The 20,744-nt window shown below is 43.4% G+C and overlaps 1 protein-coding gene across 1 annotated transcript; it reads right to left on the bottom strand.

Annotated features, from left to right (window-relative positions):
- Nucleotides 1–5,041: 5,041 nt before the first annotated feature.
- On the bottom strand, nt 5,042–20,173 carry NEU2 (neuraminidase 2). The gene is made up of 3 exons (XM_003770157.2): nt 20,012–20,173; nt 7,398–7,602; nt 5,042–6,031 (listed from the first exon to the last, which is right to left on the bottom strand). Exons 2-3 carry the CDS (start codon nt 7,596–7,598, stop codon nt 5,108–5,110), a joined length of 1,125 nt encoding a protein of 374 aa, XP_003770205.1. The 5' UTR covers nt 7,599–7,602; nt 20,012–20,173; the 3' UTR covers nt 5,042–5,107.
- Between the last annotated feature and the right edge of the window lie 571 nt (nt 20,174–20,744).

The raw sequence follows: 20,744 nt of genomic DNA, 5'->3' as shown, positions 1-20,744 counted from the left end.
CTTTATGCCTCTCTGTCAGGATTTCTAACCTTACTTCCAGTCCCCATAATAAACCTTTTTTATTAATCTAAAAAAATATATATATATAATAAAAATGACAATTCTACCTAAGTTAATCCATTCATTCATACCAATCGAGAGCTACCAAAATTTTGTTTAGGAAAAAATAATAACAAAATTCATCTAAAAGAAAGGTCAAGAATATCTAGGGAATCAAAAAGAGGTCTTAAACTGTATCATAAAGCAGTAATTATCAAAACTGCATATATATATATATATATATATATATATATATATATATATAGTACTGGCTAAGAAATAGAATGATATGTATAGGACTGCTTGCCATCTGGGGGGAGGTGGTGGAGGGAGGGAGGGGAATAGTCGAAAGAGAAGTGAGTGCAAGGGATAATGTTGTAAAAAATTATCCAGGCATAGGTTCTGTCAATAAAAAGTTATAATTATGAAAAAAAATAAAAAAATTAAATTGCAAAAAAAAAGAAATATAATGATTGAACAGTGGAATAGATTAAAGATACAAGGCATAATAGTAAATAACCCTCATAACCTAGTATTTGATAAATGGAAAATGCAAGCTTTTGGAATAAAAATTCATTATTTGAAAAAAACTGGCAGGAACTAAGTGTAGAACAACAGCTCACACCATATACCAAGATAAGGTCAAAATGGATACACATAAAAGGTGATATTAATCCTTTTTTTGTCCTACCTTTGGAAATGCCCTCTCTTTTAGAGGGTGTTTGTTAAGTGCAGAATTAAAAAAAAAATAATATACCTCATAGTGCTACATAAATGTTAACACTAATTGTGAAAACCTGTATTTTGGCAGATCATACCTGAGCAGAATGACAAAGTGAGCAAAGAATGTCCCTTCTTGCTTTGGAGGCCTTACCCTCCCTTTTTGTGTCTGTGGTCCCCTAACACAAGGGGAACCCCACAAGGCACCTGGCCTGGGCACCCTGTTGCCCTGATTCCATCCTCTTCACCCTCCTGGTACTCCTCACTACTCTGAGCTCTCCCCTGTATTTTTCTCTTTTCTCTTACTGAACCGGACCTGTCCTAAGGCAGATATAAGTTTGAGAGATGCAAAAGCTTCATTTTCTCTGCAGTCATTGGCCAAACAGGTCGACTCTGAGGTTATCAATGATCCTTAATGACCAGAAGAGGTTGTGAGATGTTGGAATGATATTGGAAGAGATCTGGGGACCAGAGATCACTACAAGCCCGAAGAGCATTATCGTCAGAGGTCCTGTCCAATTCAGAGACCAGCACCTGCCCCGCACACCTCCTTTGGGGCCAGGCTCAGTACCATGCAGGATGTCAGTTAGCTACATGCTCAGAGTCGCTGGATTTCCAATGTCCCCTCCCTCTTCCCACCACACTCCTGCATCCTATCCAAGCCAAAGGAACCCCTAGAGTAGTGGAGATGTCAAGCCAAGCTGGACAAATAGATGACAGTAGAGCAAGGCAAAGGAAGAAGACTAGCATCCAATGGTGTTGGAATCCTTATAAAGTGTTAAGTATTAGAACTGACAGAGACAATAATTATCTAATTTAGCCTGGTTCAGTATGATTGATCTGATCTTACAAGGAGATGTTATGGGGCAGAAGAAACAAGATACTAAGTGGAGCTGATAGAAGCAATGCTTGTGTTCACACCTTTAGAGAGCCCATATAAGCAAGAAGCTCTTAGGGCCACAAAGCCCTCTGGGAGATTGAGAGCCAGTAGTCTGGGAGATACAGATGCCCACAAGCCCTCTCTCAGAGGCAAGACAGATTCATTCACTTCATCTCACACAGCTGTGGTGGCTGGGCTCCTGCACTTCCCCCACTGAGACCACGGCTGGTCTGAAAGGCTCTCCAGAAAGCTGCCCAGCCCCAGGCAAGGAGACAAGAGATTCATTCCAACTTTTACCTTGGTACTGACTGGAGACATTCGGAGTTGAGCTAGAGGAGTCAGATCCATTCCATCTTCCACCTTTGTGCTGGCTGGAGGCAGAAGAAAGCACAGGCAAAGGACAAGCTGCAAGGGCTCTCGGAACCAAGGAAAGCTGAGGCCTCTATTAAAGCTACCCGGGCCCAAGGAAGGAGAAAATAAACATTTGCACTTTTATCACCTGGCTGCTTTTGGAGTGATTATTACTTGTAAGTGAAACTAAGGCTGCCTTCGGAAAACCTCCCTGAGAAACCTGCTCCACAGAGAGAACCATCTTATATTTAAAAGGAAAAAAAAAACACACTATACAATGGGTATCTGGGGATCTTGTCACCTCACTGACATTACCTATTGAAATTTGGGGGATCAGAGTTCAAATCCCAACTCTAATAGCTGGGTAATGATGAGTCAGCCAATTAACTTCTCTAAGGTTAATTAACTTAACCTTGCTTTTATCTGCAAAATAATAAGATCATAATAAATAATAAGAATAAGATCACTTCATGTCACAAGGTTGTTGTGTGACTCAAATAAGATATTTTTAAAATTTAAAACACTAGAGAAAAAGTATTAGTGTGTCTGCTGGGTCTGTATTCCAAAGAGATCATAAAAGAGGGTAAAGGATGCACATGTTTGTAGCAGCCCATTTTGTAGTGGCAAGAAACTGGAAATTGAGTGGATGCCCATCAGTTGGGGAATGGCTGAATGAGTTCTGGTCTATGAATGTTATGGAATGTTATTATTCTATAAGAAATGATGAGCAGGATGATTTCTTAGAGGCCTGGAGAGACTTACAGGAACTGATGCTGAGTGAAGTGAATAAAACCAAGGGAACATCGTAAACAGCAACAAGATTATACAATGATCAAATGGACTTGGCTCCTTTCAACAGTGAGGTGATTCAGGGCAATTCCAATAGACTTGGGATGGAAAGTACCATTCATAGACAACTCTAAAGGCTGAATGTGAATGAAAGCAGAGTATTTTCATTTTTTGTTTGTTTCTTTCTCATGGATTTTCCCCTTTGATCTTATTTTTCTTGCACAATATGACAAATATGGAAATAGATTTAAAACTATTACACGTATTTCAGCTTTCTTGCTGTCTTGGGGAGAGGGAGGTAAGGAAGGGAAGGAGAAAAATTTGGAATACAAAGTCTTACAAAAATGAATGTTACCTGTATTTGAAAAAATAAAATACTATTGAAAATAGAAAAAGAATTTTTAAAAGGGGAGCTATTAATACATGTGGCTGACCTCCATGCTTCCTATGTGGCAGACATACTTCTAGTTGCTGGAGATACAAAGAGTGAGCCTCCCCTGTATTTATATTTTATTTTTATTCATTCATTCATTGGTTTGTTTATATTTTCATTCTCCTCAAGAGGCTTATGTTGTAATAGGGGGAGGTTGGAGAAAGGTCTAGGTAATCACAGGAATGGTAATAGAAGCAAGATTAGTATTGCTGTCCAAAGGAAGGAATGGGTGAGAGATGGCCTGACGTCCCTGGCTCTTCAGGTGAGTTTTCATTCACTCATTGGCCAATCAAGTCATGATAACCATTGTCTTGCCATAGATGTAGAGACTTTTCATACCAGAAATTCCTCCATTGATGAATCTCTGATTTTTATAAGGTATTGGGGGTTGGGGAGTTCACATTCACTCATTTACTAAGCAGGAGAGCTTGGCTGAAAGGAGGAGTGTTAAGCCTGAGAGTGTTAACTGCCCCAGGGAGGATAGTGTGTGGTCTCTGATGGTCTAGCCTAGAAGATAATATTCTGGCTGGGCAGAGGCGCCGCAGCAGAGTAAATGGCAAGATGCGTCAGATAGATGGGACTGTGAGATTTTTTTTACCCTTAGAAACCATTTGTCTTTCCATTTTAGAGATTATTAGTCTAGTGAAGTGAGGACTGGATGAGTTTGGCTGACTGCAAGGTCTGGGGGAACACAAAAAATAGGATCAAGAACAATGAAAATTTCATGGGACCCTCAGAAGTTCCTCATGTCTCCCACTGAAACCCCCGAATGCTATGAGTGAATGCAATTGAGTGTTTTCATCACTTATAGCCTAGACTACCTCACATGATCTCAGAATTGGAAGCTACACTTCGGTCATTTAATTCAACTTGTTTTTGACCGAGCCACTCCCTTGACAGCTCCCCAGCAAGGGGCCATCCAGCCTCTACCTGAAGGACCACTTCTGATCCCTTCCCACCTCACTCCCAGAGGCAGTCCATTCCATCCACAACCACTTCTTATCGTTGGGATGGTAAGAAACTTTCCTTAACACCCAGCCTAAATCCCTGCTCCTTGTAGCCTCTGACCCTGGAACTACCCAATGGGGACCACAAGAAGAAATCCAGCCTTTCCTCCCCACACTGTACATCCTCTCTCCTGGCTTCTCTTGGCCTCTGCTTCTCCTTCCTGATCATCCCTAGCTCTTTCACCTAAAAATGTATCCTCCAGGATGGAAGAAAACTTTCCCAATGTGAATTCACCGGGGCATCACACAGGAGGACTGTAACCTCCACTCTTCTAGACACTGACTTTCATGCCAGAACCTGAGACCAGGGAACTTTCTTGCCTGCCTTTTCATAGTCTTGGCTCACACTGAGCTTGCAGTTCAATAGGCTCCCCAGATCCTTTTCAGACACATTGCTGTCTTGCCATGTCTGCCCAGTTCTTGTATTAGCTTTTTTGAGTCCAAACAAAACTTCCTGTTTATCCCTCTCATCAGACCAGCCCATCCTCCTATTACAGAGCAAAAGTAATTCACTGGAAACACACAAATGGAACAGGCCCAGCCAAGCTTGATGGCGGAAATGGGCCCGTTGGCATGAGGACCCCGTGTTGCTCCAACCCCAAGAAAGCACCATAGAAAACTTTAAAGATGGGAGGTTCAAGGCCTGCCACTATCTGCCGAGCTGCTTTGGAGCATGAAGAGCAAAAGTGGGGAATCCTATTGTAGGGATTAAGAGAATGCAAGAAAGCACCTAGAAGGGACACTGCGTTACCACGTGTTTTTAATGGAGGAAGCCAGTGATTGAGAACTCACACGCCTTGAGGGACAGTGATTGATGTTGGGGACATGCTCAGAGAGGAAGAGTAGATCCAAGCGGGAGAAGTGATTCTTGCCTGGCACGAGCGGTCGCTAATAGAAGGGGTCCTGGAGGGTGAGCGTGACAAAGAAGATTTCCTCATAATCTCCATGTTCAAATAAGCAGCCAAACCGGGGTGACCCATTGGGGCTTAGCCCCATGTACTGGAGGTCCGAGTAAGCACAGAAGCCATTTGAGAGGATGACCGGCTTGCTCCAACCTGCTGGGTCCAAGGGATCCCTGTTAATATACAAGCCCAAATTTCTCCGCCTCAGAGGATCTGTGGGATGGGAGTAAAGCACCCAGGTGTCCGCAGAGCCCGGGACATTTGGGGTGGGATTAGGGAAGCCGATCACACTTCCATGGCAGCCATATGGTGGTTCGATCAGTTTCTCGATCTGTCCAGCATCCTGGAAGTCGTCCCCATCATTGGGACTGACCGCCTGGACCCTCCTCCCGAGGGTGCTTCTGGAGTTACAGTACAGGACCTTCTGTCCGTGAGCGGAGACTTCGGCCACTTGGGATTCAAAGGTGTTTCCCATGCTCACAAAGTGTCCCATCTTCCATGTCTCCCCGTGATCGTCACTGCGGAGGCAGAAGGCATGGGAGGTGGGCTTCTGGGACTCGAGAAGCCGATAAGCATAGGCGGGGACCACCAGGCTCCGGGACTGGTTGTGGAGTTGCACCCCGTGGCCCGGCCCAATGCAAAATGTGGCCCACTGCGTGTAGATGGGCCCGATGGCAGAAGAGGTGAAGTCTGTGGCTGGGCTCCAGGTGCTCCCCAAGTCCCGGCTGGTCACGTAGCACACGCGCACCAGGTTGGTCTTGTTTTGGATCTGGTAGGATTCTGAGATTTCATTTGGGACGGTTATGAACAGCAGAAACAGGGTCCCCGTGTCCTCGTCATACACCGGGCAGGGGCTCATGGAGCGGTGACCTTCCAACTGAGCTGTCTCCATCACTTCCATCTCTTGCCACTGTCAGAAGGGGCAAGAAGACAAGAAATTAGATGACCTCAAAACCAAGAGAGTTTCTTGGGCTTCCCCTCTACCCAATTATCTGTCTCTGGGTTCAAGCAGAAAAAAAGGTAATCCTTCCTCCACACAGTACAGAAAGCAAGCTAGAAGAGGGTCAGGAGCCAGAATCCTGGTTCTGATCTTGAGTCAAATCATTTTCTCCCTCTCTTAGCCTCAGTTTTGCCATCCATAAAATGGGGATAATGATACTTGAGAACCTACCTAGGCAGGTAGGGAATAAGGCGGATAGAACACGGGACCCACAGATATGAAGACCTGAGTGTCCTGTGTGACCTGGGGACAATCGATCGCTCTCAGTCTGAGTTTCCTTATTTTTAAAAAGGAGGTAATAATAGCACCTACCTCCTAGGGCTGCTGTGAGGACCAAATGAGAGCAATGTTCAGCCCTTTGTGATCCTTGATGCACTGTATCAACATGTATTTTGTTATTGTTTTGATTATTCATCAAATGTATATAAATATAGATATGTGTATATATTATAGATACACACACACACAAACACACACACACACACACAATCAATTCAAGCTGCTAATCAATGGCTGCCCTTCTAGTATTTATTTCCCCAGAATCTCCCTCGGGTGTTTAGCTTCTTCGGACACAGACTCGGAGGCCTGGCTCTCCCTATGCCCTGAACACTGCTGGAACTGGGACTTCCCGGGCAGGACCCCCTCCTCCTACTGGGCTCCAGCTGGGGCAGAGCTGAGCGGGAGCTCCCTGGCCCAGCCCCCGCCCCGGCCTCCATGTCTCTCTTAAGGCTGAGGGCAGCATCACCGGCTGGATCTGGTTCGACCCTCCCCTTTGACATCTCAATCTCCCAAGAAGTGTTTATCTGCTAGATGCTATACTGGGGGCTGTGGAAAGAGCGAGCCTGCCCCCAAGAGCTTCTGATCTACTAGTCCATTAAAGCAGACGTTTTGGAAGCCCCCTACGTTCCAGGCAATAACATAGAGACTACGAGGGGCCAGTCCCTGCCCTCGGGGAGATTATTTTCCATTAGTAGAGAGCAGCTGAGCACCCCTGGCCGCTGTATGTGGAAGATGCCACGGGGCCCTGGGGTGCTCCCTTCTCTGACTGCTCAGGGTTCTCAGGGGCCACCCTGGCTTCTGGCTGTCCACAGTATCCATGCAGGAAGAGAAGAGTCAATGATCCCCGTACCCCCCGGCAACGGCTCCCCAGGGTCCTGCCCTCCTCACCTGCACCTGTGAGCCTCTGCTCCCCCAGGTCCTGCTTCCGCTCCCCCAGGTCCTGTCCTCCTTACCTGCACCCATGGGCCTCCACTCTCCTGGGTCCTGCCCTCCTCACCTGCACCTGGTGGGCCTCCGCCTGATACTGCCCTCTGCGCAGGATGATTTTCTTGGCCTTCTCGTCGGCCTTGCCAGCCCTCTGCTCAGCGAACGCCAACAGAGTGTGGTGCTGGGCCAGGTAGATCAGGGCTGGGATCCTGTAGGTCTGGGCTCTGCTCTGGAAGAGCTTGTCCTTCTGGCCCACTAGGAATGAAACCATGGCGCTGAGAGAGCACAGAGAGGTGATGGAGCAGGGCCGAAGATGAGAAGGGAAGAAGATGAGGGAGAGATGAGAAGCCAGGGAAGGAGGAGGCTGGCAGAAGGCCCGGGAGAGACAGGGCAGGGGCGGCTTCTGCTTTTGGGGGGCATTTAAAGCTCCTGTCCTCCCCTGGGCACATCTAAGCTGACTTCAGATTGTTTCCATGAAGTCTCCTGCTGAGCCAAACTGGGCTCCTTTCCACAACAGCCTACCCCGACCTCCCATCCCCTTGCCCCCACAAATCTAGGATGTCCCTCCTGCTCACCTTCCCCCTGCTCCCCCCACGGCCCCCTCAAATACCACCCCCTTCCCAAAGCCTTCCCTGACTCCTAGAGAGGCCTATGCCTGCCTGCACCAGCCCACCAGCGCTGCTCCACTTTTAATTTAGGTTAATTTGGCCCAAAATGAAAGAGAGCTGCTCTCATGCTCAGGAAGATCTGGCTTCAGGTTTTACTTCTAACACATTCTGGCTGTGTGACCCTGAGTAAGTCACTTTACATTGAAGTATCTCAGATCACCTCTAAGACAGAAAGTTTTAGAGTAAGGATAATGCCCATTAAGAGAAGGAACTCTCACCAGGAGGTCTCTGTGAGAACAGAATCACAGGTCAGGTTAAAAGAAAATCTATCTACTTTTTTCTTCCTTCCTTCCTTCCTTTCTTCCTCCCCCCTCCCTCCTTTCCCTCTTTCCTTCCTTTCTTCTTTCCTCCCTCCCTCCTTTCTTCCTTCCTTCCTTCCCTCCTTCTTTCTTTCCTTTCTTTTGCACTTTCTTATCTGTGTACCTGTTCTCCTCTAATAGAAAATAAGCTTCTTTAGGGTAGAAACTGTGATTTCTCTGGGTCTCAGTTTCCCCATCTACAAAATAAAGGGGTGGGGGGGGGATGCTGGAATGGATGGCTCCCAGGATTCATTACAGCCCTACATCTAGGACTGAATAGGCTTGTTCTGTTTTTGGCTTGAAACTGTAGCAGTTTCCTGGCTCTTAGGAGTTACTCCGATATCAATTTAGCATTGTAGGAGTTCAGTGAACACCTGATACAAATAAAACCGGGAGCAGTCCCTGTCCTCCAAGTGCTGACCAGGAGATTATTGCCTCAAGCAGAGCAAGTATTGGAGGTAGGACTAGGAATTGGGGGAACTTCCTGCTTCCAAGGTCAGCAGCAGTGAGAGAGTTGCCAGAACCTGTTGGGCCCTGGGCGAAGGGCTGGGAGAAAGGCAAAAGCAGAGACCCTTTCCACAAGGAACTTACAATGGAACAGTGCAGATGATGTGCCAGTAACTACAATACTCAGAGCAGAGTGACGGCAATGTCAGAAGGGAGGCAGTAACTCTGGGTCTGTACCCCAAAGAAAGCATAAAAGAGGGACAAGGACCCCACATGCAAAACTGCTTGTAGCAGCCCTCTTGGCAGAGGCAACGAACTGGGAACCGAGCGGACGCCCATCAGTTGGGGAAGAGCTGAACAAACTGTGGGTACATGAAGGTAACAGAATATTATCGTTTTATAAAAAATGATGAACAAGATGATTATAGAAAGGCCTGGAGAGATTGACGCAAACCGATGCTGAGGGAAACAAGCAGAACCAGGAATACATCATGCACAGTAAAAGCAAGATTGTGCCATGATTAACTGTGAAAGACTTGGGACGTCTCAGCGGTTCAGTGATCCGAAGCAATCCCAATAAACTTTGGATGGAAAATGCCGTCTGCATCCAGAGAAAGAACTAAGGAGAATGAATATAAATCGACACATGCTATGTTCACTTTTTTATTCTTTCTTCTTTTTCATCTTAGTTTTTTTCCTTTTGTTCTGATTTTTCTCTCCCAACATGCTCTATAAGGAAATAATGTTTTTAAAAAATGAATGTACATATAACCAAAAAAGTTGTCTATGTTGTAAGTAGGGAAAATAAAAATTAAAAAAAAAAAGGAAGGCAGTAGAAGCTGAGGGAGGGGACTGAGAATGGCTCCTGTGGGTGGCAGGGTTGAGGTGAGTCTCAAAGGACACTAGGAGATGGTAGTGAGGAAAGGGAACATTCTAGGCCAGGGAAACAAGCAATAAGAATGTGAGAAGACTGGAGATGGGCTGTCTTGGGTGAGGGAACATCAAGCAGTTCCATCTTGATTGAACATAGGCATCATAGAAGACAGGAAAGGGTGGGAAGACTGGATAGGAAGAAAATGGCAAGGTTATAAAGGACGTGAAATACTTGCCAAATGTTGAGGGCCAACAGTGGGTCTGCTCCCAGTTTTGGGGATAAGCCTCTGACTGCTGAAGAGTCAGAACTGGAGACCCCCAAAGTGAGGTTCTTTTGATTGAACTAAATAGCTTAGTGATGTCTCCATTAAGAACCAGCTTTCTTTGGGAGGAAAGCATAAACTTGAACTTCAGAGAGGAGCAGAAACATAAAAAGAAGCTGAAGAAAGGCAAAAAGAAGAGGAAAGAAAACAGAATTTGAGAACTTGGAAAGAAAAGGAAAAGAAGAAGCTATGGAAGAGAGAACAAAAACAAAAAGATTGGGAAGCCCATCAAAATCACCAAAAGCTAGAGAAGATATAAGCAGAAAAAATGACCAGTGAAGATAAATGTAGGGATACCTGGGTAGTGCAGTACATGGAGCACTTGCCCCAACTCAGGAAGATCTGAACTCAAATTTAGAGTCAGGCAACTACTTGTGTGACCCTGAACACATCACTTAACCCAGACTGCAGAGAGAGAGACATACAAAGACAGAATTAGAGAGAGACAGAGACAGAGATGGGAAGAGACAGACACATAGAGGGAAACAGAGATAGAAAGAGAAACAAAGACAGAAAGAGAGAGACAGATAGAGAAGAAAAATTGTTGTTGGCTCAAAGAAATCTTCAGTCAATGTGATTAATTGAAGAACTCCTAAGCAGAGCTAAGACAGTGAAATCACTAGAATATAGATAGAAGAAAAGAAGTCTGCCTTCAACAATTTGAGGGGAGAAGACTTCAGGAGGCTGAATTTAAGGAAAAAGAGGGAGCTCTGGGAATCTAGAGGAAAGAAAAAGAATAAGGGGAGAGGCTATTAGATTATTTTGTGGAGCAAAAAAGTGTGGATGGGACATGAGAATAAGGACGAAGAAGTGGAGCCATCTTGTTCTGCCCTATTACCACCTGGCCTAGATGGAAGACAATCTATCTTGCAGCTCTGTTACTTCTGCCTCCTGGCTTTCCCTCAGGGGTCAGCCAACTCAGATCTGTCAAAGAGAAATGCCATCAAGTCAGGAGATTAAGCTTAATTCCCAAAATGTGAGTGGAAATTTAAGTGAAGAAGCTCAATGCAAAAAAAGAAAAAGAACCTTAATCATCACAAGGGAGAGCTCCACAGAAAAGAAGTTTGGTGCACTCTTGTCTTCCTGCCAATAAACGACAACAAAAGGCTACATCTAATTGTGACCAGAACATGTCCAAAAAAGACTCATCTTCTGAACAAGACAAAAGTAATAGAGAATCAAGTGAGGGGAAAAACTTGTCCAATTGACAGAAATACCGAGGGGAGACATAAAGGAGTAGGAACAAGCAAAGGAGGGATGTGAAGAAATGAGAGACAAAGCAAAGGAACTGACTTCATGCAAGATTCTCTTTCAAAGAGCAGACCATCATCCAAGTAGTGTAAACCCCATCGTTCTCGGGACTGGAGATGCTCCAGCAGAGACACATAGTAGAAGGGACAGAGACCTGGTAGGAAGTACAGTCAATGAGGGAGGTTGCCATCCTTGAGCAAATACTTCAATTTTAACTGTTGGTAATTTGTTTTCCATTAGCTCTCCTTTTTCCTTTTCAATATTTTCATCTGATGGCTTTCTTTTTCTTTTTGCTGAGGCAATTGGGCTTAAGTGACTTGCCAGGGTCATACAGCTAGGAAGTGTTAAGTGTCTGAAGTTAGATTTGAACTCAGGTCCTCTTGACTTCAGGACTGGTGCTCTATCCACTGCGCCATCTAGCTGCCTCAATCTGATAGCTCTTTAAATCAGGAGAAACATATAGACAAACAGTTTAAGAATTCCAGACCACTACATGTGTACATGTAAAAAGCTTGACTGAAAATTCCTTATGCTCTCAATGAATATACATGTACCACAGAAAAAGGGCAGATTTAGTTGAGCTCCAGATAAGGTGCCGAATAATAAGCATTACAAATAAACCACAAAAACTTAAAGGACATTAAAACAAAGAACTGTCTGGTTTGATTTTTTGTAACTTATTCGAGCACAAGGAGATGAAAGCAGAAAGATTCAGGAACAAAATGATCGTAGTGTGTGGAATAGAGAGATAAAGTGAAGAACTTACAGGAATGTATGAATTCCTTTTCTGTATTTTATTTTCATTATTTCTGTGTTTCCCCTATGACCTGTATAACATGTACAGGCTCATATTTACTTGAGCCTTGGTCAACTACAAACATATTTACTTAACCAGAGATGATGACATTTATCCTTGTTCAATGTTATCAATATTTAGACTATTAGTTTAAATGATGTCAGCTCAGTTATCTGAAGTTTGAAAGTGTGGTGATTCCTCTCAGAACCAGGGAAACAAAGCATTCCATCCTAATCTGCCTATGGCACCAATGTTTAATCTTCCATTAAGGGAGAGGGCACCTATTTCTCAGTGCTCCCCAATTTATGATGTAATCCTTTATAACAAAACCTATAAAAACTGTATATCTTTACTAAATCTTTAGCCCTCCTACCATGAGTTTTCTTTCTTATGTTGTGATGGGATGGCTCATCCTCCAGAGGTTTTAATAAACAATTTTTCTGCTTTCTATTGAATGATCTCTGAGTAGTCATTTTGGGTAAGGGTCTTCTACATTCCTCACAGTTGGGGGCTCGTCCAGGATGGGGTCTTTGGGAGAGACAACTGTGTGCACCCCCGACAGGAACAGATGCCCACGGAGTAGTTTTCTCCATGGTCTCTGGCTCTGGGTGAGCAGCCTCCCTCCTCTCTTAGACAACGACCCAAGGCAGGGATACTCAGTGGAAAGCAGAATTGAAGATTGAAGGAAGTAGAGTCCTGATAGCCGCCTTTTGCAGCCTGAAAGATATGTACACATATAAACTCAAGGTAATGCTCTCGGGGGTCTGGAGGTCCATTGGCTGGGTGGGGGGAGACCCCAAGGGATTAGCCCTCCTAAATTTGTTTTTGGTATGGATTGCTGTGGACCCCAATGATAAAGGACTTTCCTGAGGAGGTTCTCAGATGGCTGTGGGGCATGAGGCAACGAAGGGCCTTGCCAACACTTGGACTGGGTCCAAGGTGGTAAAATGGGATAGAAGCAGTCCAGGAATTTGTATCAGGACGTTGGCTAGGGAATTCAAGACTGAGATGAACTTCCCAGATATAAAAGGGAAGAAAACTGGGAGAATGTATATCCCAGGACTATTTGGGTATATCAGACTTAAATCTGTATGTAAAAGGTGAAAATAGAGTTTTGTGTGTGTGTGTGTGTGTGTGTGTGTGTGTGTGTGTGTGTGTGTATCTGCTTTGCATTTTTGTTCTGTGTTAAAAGTTAGCAAACTCATAAGAGATAAAAATTCAGCCTCTGTGTTATAGGTTTAGAAAAATACCAGGCTGAATTGTGGGAATTAGAATTCATTCAGAGTAGTAATTCTTTCAGAGTGGCTCAGAATGTATTGCTCTTACTTCTCAAGAAAAGAAAATCTTTTTTTCTCTTTCTCTCCCTCTGCCTCTGGCAGCGGCTTTGCAGGAAGGGGGAAAGAAGGGGAAAAATAAAAACATAGATTGAAAGTTTGGAAAGTTTTGAGAAAATAGAACAGTGGCTATCACTCCTGTAAACAAGAGGCCCTGTTACTGATAACTCAGGCTTGTGGATTACTGCCAGAGGAAAAAAATTTTCAAGGTAAAGCAAGGATTAGTGCTTAACTCTTTCCTGGCTTACTAAAGAAAAGAAGTTTGAATGGAATATCTAGGTAGATTTTAGGAAATTTCACAAACTAAAGTACTGGTTAACTTTAAATAACTTTAAACTGGTATGTGTGTTAAGATTGGAAACTTAAGATTGGAAATAAGAAATTGCAGATATTGGAAGGGAGGAATAAAAATAGAGTAAGGGAGCTGAACTCAGGGGCTCTCTGACCTGTTGGACCTGTGGGAAAACTAGACATACTTCTAAAAAGAAAAAAACTGTCCCAAGAGGAGAAAGAAAAATCATTATTAGCAAGTTTGCTTTCACGGAATTAGAGAGCAGAAAGTTTAAGAAGGCTAAACTGGGTAAGTGTTTGTTTGCAACATTTGATTAAAAGTTTGGGAACTTACTATATTTTAAAGAGGTACCATAATTTTGAAATTGAAATAATTTTGAAATAATTTTACTGTTGCCTTGCACATGTTAGATTTATTCTGGGTAAAAATCTTAAGAATTATTTGAATATTGAGGCCTTTACAGCTGAAGAGAAAAACTTTTCTTTTTTTATTATTTGGTTGGGCTTCAAATTGAAATATAGGTTATTAAACAAAATGCCAGTAGCTTACCTTAAGGGAGGTCGTGTTTGTATCTCCCTACTTAAATGGTATATTGCTTTTTAAAAGTAAGGGATAATTTGTAAACTATATTATAAGGTTTATGAAATTTGTTTCAAAATTAATTGTGAATCTTGAATTTTAAAAACGGTGACTTAAAGAAAAGGGAAACAAGAAATTGATTTACAAAAGCAATTACTAGTTTAAATGGAGCATCTAGTCAGAAGGGTTATTGGTTTGGGAGTGTTAAAAGTATGTCAGAGAAGGTTTGAGCAAGTAGGCATTGGGAGGAAAGAGAGACAGAGAGATGCGACAGGAGAATGAAGGTGATTTAAGAAGGATTGATTAGTAGGAGCAAATGATTTCAAGAAGAAATCAGTGGGAAAAAGAAGGGACTGGTTGGAAAGGATAGTCACAGAGAGAAGGTTGTGAGATGGGATGTGTTTAAAGGGACAGGCTGCTCTTACAAGATGTTAATTGATTGAATATTTATTTCTTTAGATACATAATAGTTATGAATATTAAAGAATATGATCAGAAATGTGATAGACAGATTGAAAGGGTTATTTCAAAAAGTTTAATTGATGTTTTCAAGAACTTTTCAGATTCTTTTTGTGTGAAAATAGGAAGTTTTAATTAACTGTATTGATGCCAATTATCTGAAAGGGATGCCAAGAATAATAGTTTTTGCCTTTGTCCTTTTGAAAATATTTTTGCTGTGGACAACATGTAGTTTAGGATTTTTCTGTGTATTGGGTATTTTAAAAAGCAAAACGATTAGTATGATATTCAACTTATTCAAGATTCAACATCTACTTGGGTATGTAAGAATTGTGTGAATTTTCTGGGATAAATTTCTTATTGTTGCTGATATAAGGTTATGGTAAATATCTGTTTAGGATATGGCTGAAACTTGGTTAATAGAATTTGTTATTAGAAGTAAAATTCTTTGGACTTATAATTAATGCTATTTGGGAGTTTTAAAGCTCCACTCTTATGAGCTGAAGGTTGTTTTAATTGCTTATATTATGTTATAGTTATGTTCTTGCATTTTTTCCTCCTGTGACTGATTTCTATGATCAGAACAATAATTAATAATTAACTGTTAATGCAATTCAATTATGCCATACTTTGCTGTTGCCAATCTGGTTCTATGTAATCATTATATCCTAAATACTTAGGCAAATGAGTATTTACGCTAGTCATCTATCTGTTACTGAATATTTGTGTTTTGTTTTTTAAATGTTTATAAATGATAAGAGGACAATTAACAATGGTCTGTGAAACCTAACTGCTATTTATTGGAACTATAGTCGTCTGCCTGTCCTGTGAAGCAAACTTGTTCCTTCACATAGGAACTGCTGGCCAATCTATACTGGCCTCCATACATATTGTAGCAGTTCCAGACTGTTCTAATCTTTATCTGTTAGATTTGTTTTTTTGTTCCAGATTTTGATCACATTACAGCTATATTGACCTGCTTTGGGGACCTGATTCAGCCCATTAATAGTTGTCAGCACACCATCCCCATCCCCCTGCTTGGACTGAGACCCAGTTCTCCACCCCTTATCAGTATGAAGCAGTTTTTGAATGAGAGACCATCGCCCGTGTTCCTGATGTAATTTGGACGATATGGGGGAAGTGGAAAAGTGGTTAATGAATTTTTTTTAATTACAACTATATTACTATGTGTTTAAGATTTGAGATGGAAATTGTTAAAATTGGTAACTGTTGCTGTTAAGGAATTTATAATATGTTTATAATATCTATATTCACTTCAGAATATGTTATTGTTTGAGGGATTTTTTTTTTTTTAGGAAACTCCTATACTAGTCTGTTATGTATAGGAACTTTAATGCACTCTTGGGATTTATATGTGGGGTGGTTATTTGACTATTTACTCTTTTTTGGATGATTGCTTTCCATGAGAAAAAAAGGAGAGGAAGAGATAGGGAACCCTCAAAACACCTAAAAGAGTGGGAACCCTTAGTTTTCTGTTCACGTTGCCTTAGGTACTTCTACCCCACCCCCTATCTCACCAGTTCAGATTGAATTGGAAGTCCTTAAGCAGTCCTTTTTTGTTTTTACTATGCTTCAGCTTTGAAATCCCTTGTTCTGTTGGAATTACTCTGGCAGACTGTTCTCTGATTGCCTATTTTTAGGAAATCTCCAAGATATAGACACTCATTTTGGGACTGGCAGTCTCCAGCCCTGGAACCCCAGTTTCTTAATTGGTATCTCAGAATTTTCAGAGAACACTGCAGTTTTGAGATCAAGTCTCTAAAGTTCGGGGTTTGCCTTCATGGTCTAACTGTGCATATTCTGCTCAGAAATCCTTTCTGGATCCTGGAAGCAGCCTCCTGTTCCATCAGAGGGGACAGGTGGAGCTACTCTAGGCCCCACTCTTTCCCTCCTTTGGAATCCCCGACAGACTTGGAGAGTCCCTCCTAGCATGGGGCTTTCTTGAGCACCACTACTACTTATATAAGCAGAAGCTAAGTGCTCAAATGACTAAAGACCACGTAACACAGTGAACCGTCCATCTCAAACTGGATTCTTTGGCTGAGATGAAGGCCTTTGTACTGTTGATAACCCTGGGGTTGTCAGCAAGAGACTTGTCCTTGCCATAAGTCCTTGCATTTTCTAGTTTCATTTTGATTTATTTGCTTCACATGGGGTTGGCCGAAATTATGGTGCTGAGACCTCTCCGGTATCCAGGGGGAGGTGATTCAATAATTCAAATATTCAGAAGGAGAGTGTGTAATGTTGTGCCTCAGTTTCCCTAGATTGTCAGCTTTGTTGATTTATCTTTATATTTTTATGTCTGCCAAATGCCAATCTGTTCTGTGATAACTGTTTCCAAGCAATTTTTACAGTATGGGCTTATTGCAATCAGTGATATTAACTTGTTGCCACTATGTATACCCTGAATAATTACATTAGTAACCAAAATAGCTCAACTGTCCTTATCGAAATATTGCATACAGAAGATGCTATTCAAATGATGATTCTTCAGAGAAAAGGCTGGAATATATTAGAGAGGGATGATCTCGATGGTGAACTTGATAATGTTTAGATATGTTAACTGATTTTGAACAGTGTGTAAGTTCATAGAAATATGATAAAATCATTTATATATTACAAGGGGGAAATTGTGTGGAATAGAGAGATAAGGTGAAGGACTTACAGGAATGTATGAATTCTTTTTCTGTATTTTATTTTCATTATTTCTGTGTTTCCCCTATGACCTGTATAATATGTGCAGACCTATATTTACTTGAGCCTTGGCCAACTAGAAACATATTTACTTAGAGATGATGACATTTATCCTTGTTCAATGTTATCAATATTTAGACTATTAGTTTAAATGCCATCAGCTCAGTAATCTGAAGTTTGAAGGTCTGATGATTCCTCTCAGAACGAGGGAAACAAAGCATTCTGTTCTAATCTGCCTTTGGCACCAATGTTTAACCTTCTATTAGGAGAGAGGGCACCTATTTCTCAATGCTCCCCAACTTGTGATATAATCCTTTGTAACAGAACCTATAAAAGCTGTATATCTTTACTAATTCTTCAGCCTTCCTACCACGAGCTTTCTTTTCCCCTTATCTCATGATGGGATGGCTCATCCTCCAGAGGTTTTAATAAACAATTTTTCTGCTTTCTACTGAATCATCTCTGAGTAGTCATTTTGGGTAAGGGTCTTCTACATCCCTCACAGTAGCATAGTGAGCCACATATAAAATGTAGGTAGAATTCCTTTAAAGTTGAAAATGATTTTTTTTTTGGCTGAAGCAATTGGGGTTAAGTGACTTGACCAAGGTCACCAGCTAGGAAGTATTAAATGACTGAGATCAGATTTAAACTCAGGTCCTCCTGACTTCAGGGCTGGTGCTCTATCCACTGTACCCCCTAGCTGCCCTGAAAACGATATTTAATAGTGGGAGTATGAAAAGAAAAGTGGTCTGGAGATGCTCTATTGCTTCTGAAACATCGACTTTTTACAAATTAAAATAATTGAGAGTAAAAAGGTAGTTAAAAGCTTCTGTTTCTAATACAAATTAGTGGGTATATGGTGTTTTTTTAAGAAGCTCTTTTGCTGAATTATTTTTAGTAGCCATGTTTCAAACAGATTCCAGGCTGCGAACTTGTTAAATTTTATAATTCTTTTGCTTCTCAAGATGAAACTCAGAAATAATTTGGGTAATTGTGACCTTTGAAAGGTTATAAAAGGTTGTTTTTATTCCAGTTTGTATTTTTAGGGTGAAATAATAGCTTTTCCCGGTGATCTGGATAGAGAAAGAGAAGAAGTCTGTGCTTGGTTAGCTGGAGCCTGGCTATGTTCGCACCTGAGCCAGATCCATTAACCTCCCTCCAGCTTCCTTCTCTGTGAAGTGAGGGAGTCACACCGAGTGATCTCTCAAGGTCTTGCAGCCCAGCTTGGCTATGACGCTAATTAAAAGGCTCTTCAAAACATGGCTTGGGGGAGGAGGGAAGACTTCTAAGACTTTCCTATGAGCTAAAGCCGTGATGTTGGCTGGATACTGGCTCCTGGCTGCCCACGTTCAGGTTCTGGGATCCAGACCATGCAGAGAAGACCCCCCTAATCTCCCCAAAATAAGTGCTGTCCTCGTGTCCACCTTCCTCCCAACCATCAATCTCCTCTCCTGGCCAGTGAGATTGCTTCAGGCCACAGGAGAATAGAGCCAGAGCTGAGAGACTTTAAAGGTTGCCCAGTGAAGCCTCTTCATTTTATAGATGGGAAAACTGAGGCTTGGGGCACTTAAGGGACCCAGGATGACAGTGTCAGATTCAAATCTGGGAGGGGCCTTTAGAGGTTAGTTATTGCAGCTCCCTCATGGGTGGGGGGGAAACTGAGGCATGGGGATTTTAAGTGCCTTGGGATCATAGGGCTAACCCTGGAAGGGTCTTAGATACTGTCAGGTCTGGCTCCTTCCTTATCCAGGAATCTTTCCAGCAGCCCTCACATTAGTATCACCTGAGCCAAATGAGTGGGACCTGGGCCCCTCAAGCTTACCAGGAGCCCAGCTGCCAAGGGGAGCAACAAGAGCAGTGGCCCTGGGGTTTTCTGTCCCACAGAAGTCACTTAAAATGAGCAGAGGGCAAGCCCCATTTGCTGGGTAACAAAAGTTCCGATTACACGGGGGCCCTCCTTGCCCCCCAAGTTTTCAGAGACCCTCTCAGGAGTGCAGCCCTTACAGGAAAAGGTAGCCCCCCCCCCAGTTATGGGGAACATGCTTCCTTATGTGGCAATATGCCTAGATTTGAAGTCAGGGAATCAGGGTTCAAATCTTGGCTTTTTCCATGTTACTTCTTATGTGATCCTGGGAATCCCATCACCGCCCTGGGTCTCAGTCCCCTTATCTATCATACTGGGAGGTTGGCTGGCAAGCTGCTCTTCCCAGGGCCCTTCTTGCTCTAAGTCAGCAGTCCCAGAGGCAGCGCTTTCAGCTTTAGGACAATTGTCACTGTTAGGACTTGTGTCTCCTGCCATTAGTCCGGGTCTGCCCGGCTCTGCCCAGTTCTGCCTGGCTCTGCCCTCTGGGGCCATCTCCATGCCAGGCTGGTCTGAGCTGAAAGGCGCCCTCCTCTCAGTTAACACGAGCCCCTAATCCTTGGGTTTTTCAGCTCAGGAATATTTTCCGGGCCATGATCTGAGAATTCCAGGGAGCTACTGTGGCCCTTCCTGGTAGTGTATCCCAGTGAGTGGCTCTGAGCTCTCTGGGAGCCCCAGACCACTCCTTGAGAAGCTCTGCCATTGGCACAGAGACTGCTCACCCAGACTCTTCACCAAGGCTCTTGTTCTGCTCCCCAAGGGGCACCTCAGAGATGCCGAGACTTACCTCACTCCCAAGACGTCCGGTCAGCTCAGGGGCCGAGAGGTGAGCAGTGCTGACCCGCCAGGATGGCCAGGAATCAGGACGATGCTCCCCAGGGAGTCCTTTCATCCGGCTTAATGAGGCAACGCAAGGCCCGGCCTTGGGCCCCTGCCCTCCTCCACCAGCCTTTCAGGAATCTTTCCACTGGGGCTCCCAGCTTGTCACCCCATTTATCTGCTGGGACCCGGAGAAACAGGCCCAACCCCCTATATGTATTCCTGAGTCATCCAAGGCCCGAGGGCGTGATGCAGCAAGTGCTTCCTTCTGGGGCTGAGAGGATGAGATCCTTATGCAACCGGGGAGTCTCCTTGGTCCAGATCCCCAGGTCCATCCTGACCCCTCACTTCCTGCGGGGTCCTGATGTGATGGCAATCTGGGACCTCCCATATTCCAAGTGGGACGAGTGGGACTGTTCTGTACCATGGTTCCAAGCTGTCACTTACTTGCATTGAGCCCCCCAGAGTTCCCCCCCATAAACACCAATACCCAATAAAGCCAGAGGCTGGGGAGGGATCGCAACCTCTTTGTGAGAAATTTCTTAAACACAAACTTTTAGCCTGGGCTAAAGATTTAAGAGATTTGGGGCAGCTCGATGGCTCAGTGGATAGAACATCAGCCCTGGAATCAGGAGGACCCAAGTTCAAATCTGCCCTCAGACACTTAACACTTCCTGGCTGTGTGACCCAGGGCAAGTCAC

The sequence above is a fragment of the Sarcophilus harrisii genome, chromosome 4, assembly GCF_902635505.1.
Source record: "Sarcophilus harrisii chromosome 4, mSarHar1.11, whole genome shotgun sequence".
Classification (NCBI taxonomy): domain Eukaryota; kingdom Metazoa; phylum Chordata; class Mammalia; order Dasyuromorphia; family Dasyuridae; genus Sarcophilus; species Sarcophilus harrisii.
This window is presented reverse-complemented; position numbering and strand designations above follow the sequence as displayed.

Excerpts from the sequence above, each read along its gene's own strand:
- NEU2 (XM_003770157.2), bottom strand. The coding sequence starts at position 7,598 with ATGGTTTCATTCCTAGTGGGCCAGAAGGACAAGCTCTTCCAGAGCAGA. Across the intron at positions 6,032-7,397 it reads CGGAGGCCCACCAGGTGCAG|TGGCAAGAGATGGAAGTGAT; the intron begins GTGAGGAGGGCA and ends CCCTTCTGACAG.